The sequence below is a fragment of the Gopherus evgoodei genome, chromosome 3 (genome assembly GCF_007399415.2).
Source record: "Gopherus evgoodei ecotype Sinaloan lineage chromosome 3, rGopEvg1_v1.p, whole genome shotgun sequence".
Lineage (NCBI taxonomy): Eukaryota > Metazoa > Chordata > Testudines > Testudinidae > Gopherus > Gopherus evgoodei.
The window spans coordinates 170,257,886-170,274,355 of NC_044324.1; the positions used below are offsets into that span (position 1 = coordinate 170,257,886).

General features: G+C 48.5%; 1 protein-coding gene across 3 annotated transcripts in view; it reads right to left on the reverse strand.

The window, feature by feature from the left end:
* STUM (stum, mechanosensory transduction mediator homolog) overlaps positions 1-5,251 on the reverse strand; it is a 178,945-nt gene extending 173,694 nt beyond the window's left edge. For 2 of the 3 annotated variants that reach the window (XM_030557382.1, XM_030557383.1), the window contains exon 1: positions 4,866-5,251. In XM_030557382.1, the coding sequence (XP_030413242.1) occupies positions 4,866-5,064 (199 nt within the window). In that variant the 5' untranslated portion in view covers positions 5,065-5,251. The remainder of the gene's footprint in view (positions 1-4,865) is intronic. The other variant, XM_030557381.1, reaches the window with a different exon arrangement.
* Positions 5,252-16,470: the final 11,219 nt, after the last annotated feature.

The window sequence follows — 16,470 nt, forward strand, 5'->3', positions numbered from 1 at the left end:
GCGCCAGCTCAGCTAATGGCAGACCAAGAAGGAGAGCAAATCTTCAATGCTCAGCTGCTGAAGAGAGGGCTGACTGATGGCAGGTGCTCTCCAGCTGACAGTTGACTGGTGTTGCCTCCTCAGAAAAGGGAGGGCCAGATGCTAACGGATATTGAGAGGGAATCAATCCCTTTTACCTGTGAACTCAACTCCTTGTTTTTGTTCACTGATTACCCTCGAATGGGAGAGACTTTGAAGCGACCTGGGTGAAGGACCAATTTACAGGAAGAGACAGATCACCACAGGCCAGGAGCAACTGTCCACAGAAGGTACCTGATGGGGAGACAGCTGCTATGCCAAGCCTGGCCAGAAGAAGTCACTAGCGGTGAGTCAACCCCTTCTCAGAACCCAATGCACAGACGTAGAAGGCTGGTATTTTTTCTTTGCTGTTGCTATTACAGCTGAAAATCAGAGTGGAAAGTGGTCCAGCCACAAAGTCCCATTGAAATCAATGTGAAGAGGAGTCTGAATAATCTAGAGATCTTAAGAAAAAAGGACTTTGGGTTGGCCTAGTGATCTGATGGTAATACAATATGCACAGATGCAGAGGTCCAAGTCCAAGCCTAAAGCTCCCAGCCTGGCAAAGACTGGAAGTATTGTGAAGGTAGGAGCCTCAGGCCTTAGAAGGGAGGGAATATCTTCTGCAGAGAATGGCACTGATGAACTACAGAGGGCTTTCTGCAGGGTTTGGTCAGGGAGAAAACCCTATACAAAGAATGAAAGAGATCCATAAAGACAGCTCCCCTATGCCCTCCCATGGTGGCCCAGGGAAAATGATGAGACAATTTTTAGGGTTCTGAGTAGCTTGTAGTAGTCCCCAAATAATGTCAAATAAAGAGGGGAAAGGGTACTGACCACCTCTCCTTTGCCAGATATTCTTATAATTCTACAAAGGGGTGTGTGTAGAGGGGTATTTTCTCCTGTGATAGAAACAGGGCTGGTGCAAGGAAGTTTCGCACCCTACGTGAAACTTCCACCTTGCACCCCCCCCAGCTAACCCCCCCTCCGGCAGCTAACTCAGCCCCCCACCTGGGGAGCCCTGTCGCAGCAGCTATCCCCCCACCGCGACAGCTAACCCCTCTCCCCCCCACCCCCCCACGGCAACTAACCCCGCCCAGGGAGACTCCCCCTGTCCCCCCATGGCAGCTAACCCTGCCTGGGGAGACTTCTCCCCACCACCACGGCAACTAACCCTGCCTGGGGAGACCTCCCCCCGTGGAAGCTAACCCTGCCTGGGGAGCCCGCCCCAGCGCACCTCGGCTCCCCCTCCTCCACTGACCACGCTGGTGCTTCTCTAATTCTCTTCCCTGCCCAGGCTTGCAGTGCTGATTGGAGGAGACTTAGAGCTGGGCTGTGTGTTCAGCGAAGGAGCCAGAGCGGAGGTAAGCTGGGCCGGGGAGCTGTTCCCCTGTGTGCCCCCTCCCCCGTTACTGTGGAGAGCCGTCTCCACGCGCCCCCCCGCACGTCCCCCCACCCAGCTCACCTCCACTCCACCTCCTTGCCTGAGGGGACTTTTAGGCGCCCCCAACCACTAGGCGCCCTAGGTGGCCACCTAGTTTGCCTAAATGGTTGCACCGACCCTGGATGGAAAGATAGAAAAAGACTTTGGTTTTCAAAATATTGGGGGGGGGGCATGGAGAAAACTCTACATGATAAAGGATCACATGATAAAGATACTGAGGCACTCAACTGGAGTATTTGTACATGGTCCATTCATCTGTGTTTTAGGGTGGCTGAGTACAAGGAACACTAACATAACATACCTGAAGGGTGTAATATGGAAGCATGTACCCCAGTGTCATAATTATATAACAAAACTTTTTAAAAAATTAATATTTTCCTTTGAAATAGATCCCTGGGTTTTTTAAAACATTGCGTATGTTGTGTAAAGACATTAGTTTGTATATGGTGTTGCACTTACGTAACTACTTTCATCACAGGAACTCAGTCATTAGGCATGCATTAAACCATACAAACACACCTGCAAAATAGGTGTGGCAAGGTGCTATCCCTTTAAGAGCAGGGCAAGGTGGGAAATCTTTCTAGGATATAAAATAATCTCCAGAGAAAAGGCTCTGATGAAGGAAAGATCAGCAGGAACAGTAGTAAGGATTCTACAGCCCAGAATGGGAGTTCTGAGGTATGGGTTGTTCCTAATTTTTGTTTGTTTTTTTTGTTAAACTGTGATTTGGCTTTGCATTCCTTGAATCCTTGTACTGCTAAGGCTCAGGCATCTATATGGCTCTGTATTGCAGTAGGCACGTATCCCCATTGTACAAATGAGGAAACTAGTGTTAAAGCTAACATTTTCAAGAGCAGTCTCAGGTGGGGACTGTCCTACTACCAGAGTAATCAGACGTCTGATATTCAAAGATATTGGCATCCTCAGCTTCCACTGGACATCATTGATTGGTGCCTATTGCACTTCAATGTGCCTCAAAGAGAGCACCTAAAAATGGAGGCCAACAAAATTAATGGAAGTTTCCAGAAATGTTGACCTCAGTGGCTTGACCATGGTCACTCAGTGTAGTCACTATCGGAGCTAGGATATTAGAACCCAGGAGTCCTAGGTGCCAGTCCTCTGCTCTAACCACTAGACTGCACAGCTTCCAAACAGTCTGTGGAAAATCCCTGCCTTATGGGCACTCTAACTGGTCCAAAGGGGTAGACATTCCTGAGACCTTTATGATAGGAATAATTACTGGATTGCTGGGTCTCTATGCAGCCACAACTTCAGCTGTGAACCCCACAGAGTGAGTACAGGGTAGGGGGAACCAGAAGGATGCCATCTCAGTCTTGGCATCATTTCCTGGCTTCTGTAAAAATTCATATTTTGGCATTTCCATCATTACTTTTTTAAAAATAAATGAAATATAAGATGTAGTACAGTGGATGCTATTAATTCCTGTTTTAACAGATGAAGAAAAAATATGCTTTCATTCTAGCAGGTGGAAAATTCTGCTGTGACTAAAATGACATTCGCCTGTTTCCTGTGTCTAGGCTGTCTCTGTGATCAGAGCTGCAGGAAGTGAGACACAACTGAATGTCACTTGTTCAAACAAACTGATTTTTCAGAAGATAGTTCTTTTGAGTATTAAAAAAAGCAACAGTTCATTTTTGTGCCACTTCTTAAAAGGGATGGGGGAAGCCACCGGCTTGTGTGTGTCATTATTTAGAACAATGCAAAGCAGACAAGAGTACAGAGAAAGGAGAAGACGATAAATACATTCCCTAACTAGGAACAGAAGGTGAAATCCTGATCCCATTGAAACCAAGGGGAGTCTTGCAACTGACTTCAGTGGAGACAAGATTTCATCCAGAGCTGAAGGCTGGAGGGGGTTCCCTGATGCTGTCCCCACCCCCCAATCTAGAACAAAATATTGATATTTAGTTCTAGGCCCTTAAGAAGAACTTTCTGCCTGCAAAAGTAGTGACCTCACGAGACTGATCTATAAGCACTTCCTGTACAAAGCACAGCAGGTTGGTGAAAACTCCAGGGTGCCTGATCCAAAGCCCTTTGAAGCCAGGGGAAGAGATTTAGGCCCTCCGAGCTCAGCAGCCCAGGGCACAGCTCAGGCTCCCCCACCCCCTTGATTCTCCGTGCTTTTAGGTCTTTACCTACTGCACTCCACCCCCTGCAAAATGCCTTTTTAGCGCCGAACACCCACCACCTTGTGCCATCGCCGGGGCACAGACGCTGGTGCATGGGTGGAATCGAGGGCGGGCGCCTGGCATCTCTGGAGCCAGCTGGTCCTTCCCTGCGCTCAGCAGGGCTCTGTCTGCCACATCCCGGAAAGATGCCGGGTATTGCGTGACCAAACGGCCGGGCGGGGGTTCAGCCCCAGACGTGCCTCTCTCTCGCCCCAGAGGTTTACAGCGCTGCACAATCCGAAGGGCAGAACACACCAGGGCCAGCGAAGATGCAGATCTTCGCGGGGTCCCAGAAAGAGGGAGAGGCAGGCGCCTCTCTAAGAGCCAGGAAGTCTAGACAACTCCTACCCCCTACCAAATTGACACACACTTCTAGGTGCCCGGAGTAGCCCCATCCCCAGCCCAGCCTGGGGCGATCTCCCGCACTGCTTCGGGCGAAGAGGTGGCCAGTTGGAGAGGGAAAGCCGTGTGAAGTGACTAAAGAGAGGCGGCCTCGCCCCTCACCTCCTGGCATCAGCCGCCCTGATCTGAACTTAGCGAAATCAGACTGGGGTTACCGAGCGAGGGCAGCGCCTGCCCCAGGAGGAGGGAGGGCAGGGCACTATTCCTCATTCCCCCGTTAGTTCGGGCTAGGAAAAGTTGTTAGCAGCCTCCCCCCTCTCATACTGTCCTAGGAAAGTAGCTGTAGCAGCATCTAGGCTGAGGGTGGAGGTACGGTCCAGTCCGCCCCCCCCCCCGCCCCGCTGGGATCGCCCCATCGCCACGCCACTCTCAGCACCCACCGTGCGGTTAACTAACTGCTTGCAAAATCTGCAAGCAGCAGGGAGCAAACTGGAGCCGAAGCTTGGGGGCAACCAAGGACAGAGCCTGGCTATTGCCTGCTTAGAAGGGAAGGTGGTTCGCTACAGTAGCAGTAACACTGACAGCAAATCCCCTGGCCTCACCCCGGAGCCCTTGGAGCCGGGAAGGGAACCCCTCCATGCCACACACCGTAAGCCCCGTTACATACCGTGACCCTTCCGTGCCCGGGACAGACCCGCTCCCCACCGGACAGATCTATACGGTGCCACCTGTGCACAAAGTAGCCCTGAGGTCTGTCCCCGCCACCCATGGTTTGCAAGCACAGAAGCGCCCTTGCAGTGACCCCCCGGCCGGGCAGCTCGGGGGCTCCTTACCCAGCCCTGGCACGAAGGTGTTGAGGAACAAGCAGATGACCGCCACGGGGAACGGCATGTAGGGGATGGCAGCGCGAAGGGGTCCCTTCTTCTCCCGGACTTGCACCACCACCCCGCTGGAGGAGGCAGTGCCCCTGCTGGGCTCCCCGGCCCCCGGCGCCGCCGGGGCAGGCTCCCCTTCCTTGGGAAGCGGATCCATGGCTGGCGCGGAGCTCGCCCGCTGCTAGAGGCGGCCGCGCCGGAGCGGGTCTCGGCTGAGCTGGGGGCACAGGGAGCCTGTCTGTGCTGGTGTGTCTGGCTCAGGAGTGGGAGCTGCAGCTGCTGCTGTGCTGAACGAGCGCTCCGGTTCCTGAGTGCTCGGCTTAAAGTGACAGTGCGCTGCCACAATCACTCAGGCACACACAGTCTCCCCACACACACCCTCTCTCTCTCTCACGCACCTTCTCTCTCACACACACATACACGATCACTGAGGCACACACTCCACCAACACACTCCCTCTCTCACACACACATACACAGTCACTCACATACACACTCCACCAACACACTCCCTCTCTCACACACACACATGCACCTTCTCTCTCTCACACACATACACAGTCACTCACACACACACTCCCTCTCTCACACACACATGCACCTTCTCTCTCACACACACATACAGTCACTCACACACACACTCCACCAGCACACTCTCTCTCACACACACACTCCCTCTCTCACACACACATGCACCTTCTCTCTCACACACACATACAGTCACTCACACACACACTCTCACATACAGTCCTCCAACACACGTGCTCACACACACTGTCCCAACACACACACACTCTCTCACTCTCACAGTCTCCCTCACACACTCTCCTACACATACATACTCACACACAGAGTCTCCCTCACACACTCCCCCAACACACACACTTCCTCATACACACAGTCTTCCTCACTCTCCTCAACATGCACTCTCTCTCTCATGCACACTCCCCCTCACACACACACTTCTCCACACACCTACATCTAATCTCACTCCTCAGTTTCTCTCTCTCTAGACTAGGATAGATGGTCATGTTTAAAATGTATTAACTAAACTGGAAAGGGCACTTTGATTCTGAAATACAGGCCTGCATAGGGATTTAGGGTATGTCTACAATGGCGGAGTTATCTCGCCAGCAGTTACATCGCTGCTCAGAGAGCGCTGAAGGGAAACCATTGTTGTGTATTCACACTGTGAGCTGCCTACACAATAGCGTGTTCACAGTTGCGGCACTTGCAGCGGTATTCAGAGAGGTGCACTCTGGGCAGCTATCCCATAGAGCATCTCTTCCTCTTCTGCTGCTAAGAGTTGTGGGAAGGTGGAGTGGGTCACGAGGCATCCTGGGTCCAGTTCTAATGCTCCGTGATGCATTGCTTCACATCCAAGCAATTTCTGTGCTTCTGTCTGCATTTGGTGCCATCTTTCAATGGTTTGTGTACTGCGCACTCTGCCTCTTCTATCTGCAGGAATGGATCCCAAACTGTTGACCAGTATGCTGCTCGCTCTAACACATCAGGAGTGGCAGTGGAGTTATTCCTTAAGCTACAAAGGCAAGAGGAGTTTGACATTGATCTCACCATGCGTAGTAGCTACAACATGAGATTGCTTTTGGCATTCACAAAGGTGCTGACCACAGTGGAACTCTGCTTTTGGGCTCAGGAAACAAACAGTGAGTGGGGGGATCGCATCGTCATGCATGTCTGAGATGACGAGCAATGTCTGCAGAACTTTCGGATGAGGAAAGCCATATTCATGGGACTGTGTGCATGGGTGCCAACTTTTCCCGGTGCCAGTGGGTGCTCGCCCCGGCCCTGCTCCGACTCCATCCCTGCCCCACCCCTTCACTCCTGCCCTGCCCCCTCACCCCTGCCCCACCCCCATTCCAACCACTTCCGTAAAGTCCCCACCCTAACTCCGCCCCCTCTCTGCCCCTATTGGACTCCTTCCCCAAATCCCTACCCCGGCCCCCCCTCTTCCCAGGGCGTGCTGCATTCCCCCTCCTTCCCAGCGCTTGCCACCACGAAACAGCTGTTTCACGGCAGCAAGCACTGGGAGCTCGGGGGAGAAGCGGGGACTTGGTGTGCTATGGGGAGGAGGCAGAGCAGAGGTGAGCTGGGGTGATGGGGTGAAGTGGGGAGGAACCCACCAATTTTTCCCCTTGGGTGCTCCAGCCCTGGAGAACCTACAGAGTAGGTGCCTATGACTGTGTGTTGAGCTCGCCCCAGCCATGCAGTGCAAGGACACGAGAATGAGAGCTGCCCTGTCGTTGGAGAAGCACATGGTGATTGCACTGTGGAAGCTGATTTCTCCAGACTGCTACCAATCGGTCCAGTTCAGAGTGGGAAAGCTGATGGTAGGACTCATGTTGACAAAAGTGTGCAGGGCCATTAATCGCATCCTACTCCAAAAGACTGTGACTCTGGGCAACATGCGTCACATGGTGGATGGCTTCGCACAAATGGGTTTCCCTAACTGCCGAGGGGTGATAGATGGCATGCATGTTCTAATTCTGGCACCAGACCAGCTAGCCACTGAATACATTAATCAGAAGGGGTATTTCTCTATGGTTCTCCAGGTGCTTGTGGATCACCATGGGCGTTTCACAGACATTAATGCAGGCTGGTCCGGAAAGGTACATGATGCACCCATCTTTTGTAACACTGGCCTGTTCAGGAAGCTGCAAGCTGGGACTTTCTTCTGGACCAGAAGATCACCGTAGGGGAAGTCAAAATACACATCATGATGCTGCTACTCCTTAATGCTGTGGCTTATGAAACCATACATGGGGAACCTTGACAGCTGCAAGGAGCAGTTCAACAACAGGCTGAGCAAGTGCAGAATGACTGTTGAGTGTGCTTTTGGCCATTTAAAGGCCCACTGGCACTGCCTCTATGGGAAGCTGGATCTGGCTGATGACAATATGTCTATGCTTATAGCCCACATGCCTCGCGCTCCATAATATTTGTGAAGGGAAGAGTGAAAGCTTCACTCAGGGCTGCACCACTGAGGCTCAGTGGCTGGAGGCTGAATTTGAACAGCCAGAGACCAGGGCTATTAGAGGGGAGCAGTGCAGGGCCATAAGGATGAGGGATACCTCGAGGCAGCAATTTGAAGCTGAAAGCCACCAATATTTGTTGCTATGCTTGGGAGTGCAGCGCTTGTAAAGCTAGGAGGTGATTGTGATTGGTGCAAACAATGCACTGTGAAGGTTTGAGAAAATTGCCTGTTGCTTTGCAGGGCTCTGTTTGCTTTCAAATCAAAACAATTATTTTATTAAAAAACAACAACCGGAGGAGAGAGACCAAAACACAACAACAACAAAACAAATCAGCACTGTGGGGGATCAGAGAAGGGAGGGTCCCAGGAGGAGGTTGGGTCCCAGTACACTTAAAGATTTGTGTTTGTCCAGGTATCATATGCAACTTTGTCCTATGGAGTACAGTGCAGTGGGTGTTCAGCAAGGCCAAACTGCACAGGGACAGGTGTTGAGTGCAGTGGGTACTGGGAGTCCACAGGGCTGGACTGTGACGGGGCAGGAGTGGAATGCAGTGGGTACAGACTGGAGACAGTAAGTTGATAGCAGTATGTTGGCAGTGTCTGGGGGGGTGCATGGGAAAGAGTTTTGTGACAGTGGCTGCAGGGGAGGGCGGGTGCGGAGCTGCTCAGTTTGCAGTGCTAGAAGCGCCTGGAATGTGTCCGCTTGGCACTCCATAACATTTAAGAGCGGCTCCGTGGCTTCGTTATGGTGCATCGCATTTTCCTTTCGGTGCCTCTTCTCGCTGTTCCGCCACTCCTTCAATTCCTGTTTCTCAGCAGCAGAGTGCATCATGACATCATGCAGAAAGTCCTCTTTAGTTTTTCGTGGCCCCTTCCTAATTCTGCGCAGCCGTTCAGCCGCCGATAACAAAGAGGGAGACTGGGTTCTCAAGGTCGTATCTGTGAAGCCAAAATGCAACATTTTATAGAAGCAGTATTGTTTGCAACACACTGACCACTGATTCAGTGATTTAAAACACAGCCACTATTCACACACCTGTCACTAACTGGCTGACCCCAGGCAAGCACACATGAACCACAAGACCTCCAAAATGGTGAGTAACCGGAGGGGCAGGGGAAATCAGTGTTCCAGGATCATACTGTACACTGGGCACATGGCTCTTGGGGAGACCCAGCACTGTAGGGGGGGCCTTATAATCATTATTATCCCCATGTTTTCCATGGGCTGTGTTCATTATGGAAGATATCTCACTGCTGAGGGTGAGCAAGGAATCAAAGGAGGATCTTCTCCAAGACTGCAGCTTCTGCCCTGGTCCTTATGCAGCACACCTGTGTGCAGGAATGGTCCCCCCTCCCCCGACTCCAGTTACAGCAGAGTGGGGTGGGAAAGTTACCCTTAATGAGGTAAGAAACAAAGCAGTTCTGTCAAAGAACCTGTTGCAATGGATTGCCCAGTATCTCCAGGAGAGTTTCCTGGAGATCTCTGAGGCAGATTCCGAGGAAGTGAGGAAGTCAATCAACACACTGTTCCGCCACTCAGACTAGGCATGTGGTATTATGTGCATCATACAGACACAAGCCTGCTTTCTGCAACCCTCCTGCCCCGAAGAACTTCCTTCAGCGATCCCTAAAATCAAAGCCAGGGGCCTCCTCTCTTGTTTGTGCTTTGCCAATCTCCGACAGCTGTAACTAGCTAGCCTCCTCAGGGGTAGAAAAGAGCTCCTGGCTGCATGCATCTCTGACCTCCGATTTGTCCTCTGCCTCTGGGTCCCCCTCCCCTTCCACATCCTTGTCCAAGATTTCCTCCTCCTGGCTCAGTCCACTCTCGACTGGCACGCGAGCCGCCAAAGTATCCACAGTGGCCTTCGCAGTGGAGGTGGAGTTGCCACCGAGTATTGCGTCCAACTCCTTACAGAACCAGCAGCTCATGGCGCAGCACCAGAGCAGCAGTTTGCCTTCTGCGCCTTGTGGTAGGTGTTCTGCGGCTCCTTCACTCTGATCCTGCACTTTAATGTTTCCCGGTCATGGCCCCTTTCTATCATGTATTGTGCAATCTGTCTGTGGGTATAATAATTCCTACGGCTGGAACGCATCTGGGACTGGACAACCTCCTCTTCCCTAATGCTGTTGAGGTCCAGCATCTTGGCATTGCTCCAAGCAGGGGATCACCTGGTGCATGGAGCAGGCATGGTCATTTGGAAAGATGTGCTGAGACCACTGCACGCGTCAGCCAGCAAACAGAAAGGGGACTTTCAAAATTCCCAAGGAATTTATGGGAGCTGGGGACTCATGGTTGGTCAGCTGAGGGCAGGACAGTAGAGTTCAAACTGATGACCAAAGAGGCAAGAACAGGCATTGTGGGACACCTCCCAGAGGCCAATTGTAGTGCTGTAATTGACCAGGGTGTCTACACTGACACCACAGCGCTGTAGCCCCAGCACAGAACTCTGTACACTTCTCATCGGGGTGGTACTTTTACAGCGCTGCAACTGCACAGTTTCTGCACACTAAGTGGCGTGGCAGTGTGTAAACCTCGGGAGTTACAGTGCTCAAAGCTGCTTTACAGGGTGGAAACTTGCCAGCGTAGACAAGGCCTTAGAGTGGTAAACCCAAAGTGATGTAGTTGTATGGCATTGCCTGTGTAGATAAGCCTAGGCTCACACCACAAGGTTGAGCAGGACCAGCTCACATTTTCAGACACAACTTGCCCTTTGTAGGCTTGGTGCAAATTACTGTTTAAAATCATATTAGTTAAAACAGGTTAGTTGATCCTGGTCAACACTGATGGGAGTCAAATGGGCATGTTAACTAGGAAAAAGGGGCACATTTAAAAACATTAGTCTCCACATGTTCACAGTCTCACACACACATTCTCTAAAACCCACCTGCATAGCCTTCTGCATGTCCAGCTACACTCACAGACATCCACACACTGACATCCACACATTGACATTACCTACATGTGGCTCTCTTTGGCCTGGTCTACACTTAAAAATTAGATCCACCTAGCTATGTTGCTCAGGGCTGTGAAAACCTAATCTACACCACCATCATCCCCAGATGTGGCTAGGTCCATAGAAGAAATTTTCCATCAACCTAACTACCACCTCTCAGAGAGGTGGATTAGGTGTATTGGTGGAAACCCCTCTTCAGTGCAGGAAGCATCTATGCTATGGTGCTACAGCAGCACAGCTGCACCACCCTAGCTGTGCGGTTGTAGTGTAGACATACCCTTACACTTATACAGCTCACTATCTCATATGCAGAGACAGAGAGAGAGAGAGCTTCTACTAGCATAAACCAAGAGTAATTCCAGTGAAATCAATAGAGCCACATTGGTGTGAAATGGCTATTGGTGAGAAAAGCAGGCTTATTGTCACACCTGCTCTCCCCCAATCTCAAATATATGCTGCACGTACATAGATGGTCTCTCAGGCACTGCACATCTGGCAAATGAGGATAAGAGAAAGGCAGGGCAGAAAGGTATTTGATGTAATCATTTTCAGGGGGAAACCCATTGCAAAACAGCACAAAACCACAAAAATAACAAAACCTGATAGCTTTTTATATTAGAAAAAAGCTGTTCTTGAGGGACCAGCTGGTGTTGAAAGTTAAAGCCCGCAAAATGTTGCTTTAGGGAAAAAAAGTGGTTCTGAAAATGTAAAGAAAAAAAACAAATATATGCCCCTTAGAAGTTAATCTGGGTTTGGAACAGAGTTGAAAATATATCTCAGTTTGTATCATTAGCATAAGGTGTAATATCCTTTTGTATGACTGGTGATTACCATTCAGTATGCACTCTGAGGGATGAAATGATAATAGAACTTGAAGGTATCTGTTGTTGGAAGTGATGACAATGCTTATCATTGCAGATAGTCTTGAGTGAAGAAGTCATGGGAAATATCAGCGGCATTAATCACAGTACAAAGAGTAAGCATGACACGCATTTTATATTTCTATGGCAATGATCAACAGAGAATAACCTGTGTGCCACTATACAGTTCAAAGCTGCATTTGCCTTAAGGGCTCTTAAGAATTTTAACCATGACAGCAAAGCTTAAGTGGTTTGTATGTGTAATCGGAACCCCATCTAATGTAAACACAGTTTAACAATATGATCAGGATCACAGAAATGGGTATGGAGAAGACTGTCAGGTAATCTAAGTAATCCCATTGGCAGGGCAGGTTTGTTCCCTACAGTGTATTTTCTGATAACTGTGTATATTTCAAGTTTGGGTGTTATTTTTCAAATACATGGGCAACAATCCCTCAAAATATGGACATCCAATGTAAACTCTGAAATTGTAACCACGTTTGTTAGTTCTTGCTTTGGGATGTGTATTTGAGCTACAGATTTCTCCAATTTCTTTTGATTAAGTAGCTAATCTGGACATTTTTCTGGACTACAGTAATTGACGTTCTTTAGGCATCTAGAATACTTATGGTAACATTATTTATTCATATCACAGTAGAGCTTGACACCCCCCAGGACTTTAAATGCTCTAGATTAGAAGGCTATCTCAGGTATACACCTGTTTTTAGAAGGATCTAAAGGAAATGATTTTGAATCTATCCATCTCTCCAATGTCTGGGCAGTAAGATTACATTTACACTTTAAGATCCTGAGGCCAAGAAGATTATCTAGCTAGGTTGTATACTAGGCTAAGTGCATTCTTGGAACTCAATCAATAATAATAGTAATTAATAATAATACTGTAGTATCATTCTCTACATTCTGAACCAGGTGATAAACTGCTAACAATTCTGGTATTTGTGGGAGGGTGAGTTTACATTATGTAGACTAAAAATAGGCAAATAGTAAGCCATTGTGTTTCATGAAAGTGACTGGACAAAATACAACAACAGGAGCAGAGATCAATTTAAAAATATTTTATTAATAATATGTTTGTGCCTCTATGGAACATTTCCTTGAAGAGTCTTGAAGTGCTTTACAAACAGAAATAAATTAAATTTCATAATATTCCTTTGAGGTGGGTAAGGAATCCATAGGAATGACTTTATCCACCGTTGAAATGCAGCCACTTCTGAAGTGGAACGAATCATTTCTTCAGTAGCACCCAGCAACACTATACAACAGATTATTTATTCATGTAGCACCAGTGTGTAGGTGCTTTATGGATGTTTAGGAAAAAAGGTCCCTGCCTTGAAGGGTTTAAAATGAGGAAGGACACAGTATTCAATTGAAAAACTACAGCAGGAATCTAAGAAGAGTGTAATGATTGGAGCTGGAATTTGGCCAGGGTAATGGGGTGAACATTCTTACTCAGACAAATGGTGGGATTTTTAATCACCAAACATTTTACTATAAGATTTGTTCAAATTAATAATAAATAAAAGTCTCACTTTATCTTCTCAGCATGGAAACAGCACTCAGATTTGGTTTAGTTACACACAAAACCGTTACACTGTAATCACAAACAGACTGGAGGTGGAAAAAGGCCCATGTTTCAAAGGGGCCTCCAGATTATACTATTACTCCCATTGTGCAGCACAAACATCCGTGTATCAGTGTAGATCTCTTAATCTGTACTTGACTGTGATTACATCTTCCCTGAGCCCTCCCCAGCTTTAGGACAGCAGTGCTGTAGAAGGCACACAATCAAAAATGAAGATCAGAATTGTAGCTATACTAGAGGGCATGGCTTAGCAGTCCAAGCATCATTCTTCAGATACCTGTTCTCCGTGATCTTCGTGACTTCTGTTTTTGAAGGGCAGACGGTTGTTAAAGGCACTAGGCCAGGTTGGTAGTAGTTCTGTGCCCGAGATGAGACCAACAGGAGCCAGAGACAAGGCTTCTGTAGTGGTAGGGCCTACTGCAAAGTGAGCGGGTGGAGACACACACTACAGTGGGTCACAGGCTTGTACCTCTACTCTCAGACGAGCCAGCAAGCGCATGTTCTGAGGACATACAGGCATATGTCCAAGGGCTTTGTGTGTGGATGGGTTATGTGTTGGCAGCGGGGCAGGGGAGGGAGATGTTGGGTGTAAGCATGTGGAGACCTGCAGCTATAGCCATACCTTTGCTTCTGTGTCCTTGATGAGCACAGCAGTCTCAAAGGGGTGTGAATGGAGAAACAATCCCTAAGGTAGCTTAGTCTGAGTCCATTAAGTGTTTTAAGGATTGAGATTTGAACTGGACCTGCTGGTAGACAGGGAGGCAGCGCAGGGCACAGGGCATTGCAGTGAGCTTTTTTTGGCTAGTCCCATTCGTTCCAGTGGCAAGCTGGAGCTTGTGGTTGACCTTGATCAACAACCCAAGGAATCTGCATTAATCATGTCTTGAGGCATCCGACATGTAGATCATTATTGCAGTCTGTAGTGTCCTAGGTAAGTGAAGGCAGGAGAAGGCATTCATTATTACAGTCATTACCTGGCTCTCAAGGAGCAATGATGAGTCTAGAATTTCTACAGGGCTTTGCACTACTCAGACAACTGGGCTTTTTCCTTTCCCCCCATCCTTTTGAGACTCAGAAAGGAAGATAGATATGGGGTTCTCAAACTGGGGGTCTCGAGGTTATTACATGGGGGGTTGCGAGCTGTCAGCCTCTACCCCAAACCCCGCTTTGCCTCCAGCATTTGTAATGGTGTTATTAAATAAAAACACTTTTTAATATATGTAAGGGGGTCACGAGGTTATTACATGGGGGGTTGCGAGCTGTCAGCCTCTACCCCAAGCCCCGCTTTGCCTCCAGCATTTGTAATGGTGTTATTAAATAAAAACACTTTTTAATATATGTAAGGGGGGGTTTCATTCAGAGGCTTGCTATGTGAAAGGGGTCACCAGTACAAAAGTTTGAGAAACCCTGTGCTAGATAAACCAAACCCCATACATTGTACAGCATGGGCCTTTTCAGTGAGACCTCAGTTGAAAAAATGGTCCTTTCAGCCCAGGATGGACTTTAAAGATCTAATAGCTGAAGTGCAGGTGTTTGCCCTATTGTTTTTGGCCAAATGTTTTCCTTTCCTCCCTTATGCAGTGTGTTTCTGTGCTGCCTTCCACCTCTGCGATTGCTCTAGTTCAGATGTACCTATGCAGTCAGTGACGCATTTTGGGATCCTTGAGAATGAAAGGCTCTGGATGTTACACTATTATTAATAGTGAAAGTAGCGCAGTTTGTCTTCGCCTTTTAAGTCAAGGCAAGTTTCAAGTCCTAATACCAGGAACTGCTTAGCAAATCTGGAGTGAACAGGGCACTGTCCCTTTAAAATACACACGCCCACATCACAGAGCTTGAATTCTTTCCACAGCGGTCTCACATATTATACAAACATTTTAAGGGAGAGATACAAAAATAGGCCCAAAGACAAATCAAAAGAAGAATGTTACTAACAGGGACACTAAGGGACCCAGCAGACTTACTGCTCACTAACAAACCCCTAGGGCCAGGAAAACAGCCACAGCCCCATTCTGCTCTCAGTTACACTGCCAAAAATCCAGAGTTACTCCATGGATTTGAATGGTTTCTCTGGATTTACATTAGTGTGGCTGAGGGCAGAATTTGGCACCAGGAGTCCAGCTTGCTCCTAATATAAAAAGTTAATTAATTACTACAACAGAGGGGATTATATTCATAGTACGCAAACATTACAGTATTGTCAGATAATTAGGCTGTTCAACAGAGAAACTAGGATTAGGGCCCCCAATTTGCCCTGAGTTACACAGGTATAACTCTCCTTATGCCAAAACCTGCCTCCTAGGGGTGAAATTCACTCCTGTTCAGAGAACCAGCCTCAGACCTAAGCACCACTTCAACTCTATGTTAACTTGACTTAAATGGCGCCTAGGCCTTATGTGAGCTGTCTGCACAGGGGTGAATCTCACCCAGTCACCCCAGCGTAAGACTAGAGCCTGTCCATAGATGTCCGTGAGCTCACATTGGTGCAACCGAAAACAGAGGTTGGCCCACTGACTTCAATACAGGGGCAAATCCTGGAGTCCATGTTATAAACATCAAAGGGAGTTGTACCAAAAAAAATTCTGGCAGAACTGGGCCTTTTGGACCAAATCTTGGTCTCCCCAAAGTTATAAGCAAAACCTCCATTGGTTTCAAGTGGAGCCAGGATTTGGCCCTGTATTTGTAACCTACTCTTCTGTCACATTGTTTGTCTCTATCATTATGACAGAAAACATTGGTTTCCACCAGTTCCAGCTGGCCTATGTGATTTAATAGTGGCATTTGTGGATGTGTTCAGCTCTGTTCTAAGAGTGAATAGTGCCAGTGTCACCAAACTTCAGATTTCCCCTGTCTGTCCTCAGCCAGCTAAATTCTCAGGTGTACTATTTTGAATCATCACTTCACCTTCACTTTCTGTACATATCTAAGCAGTTAAAGGACGTTCTAGGCTGTTGTCACAAGGCAGGCCCTAAGTTGAATTGGGTCCTCCGGAATTTATGCATCTAGCTGTCCTCTGTACCTGTGACAGGTCCTACCATCCCTGGGTATCCACTGCTCCCTCTTACCCACAACAGCTTCTGGTTTTGGCAAATCCCCTCTTCATCTGTTTGTCAGGCTCTGTGGGCTCTTATGTCCCCCTATGTGGACCAGAA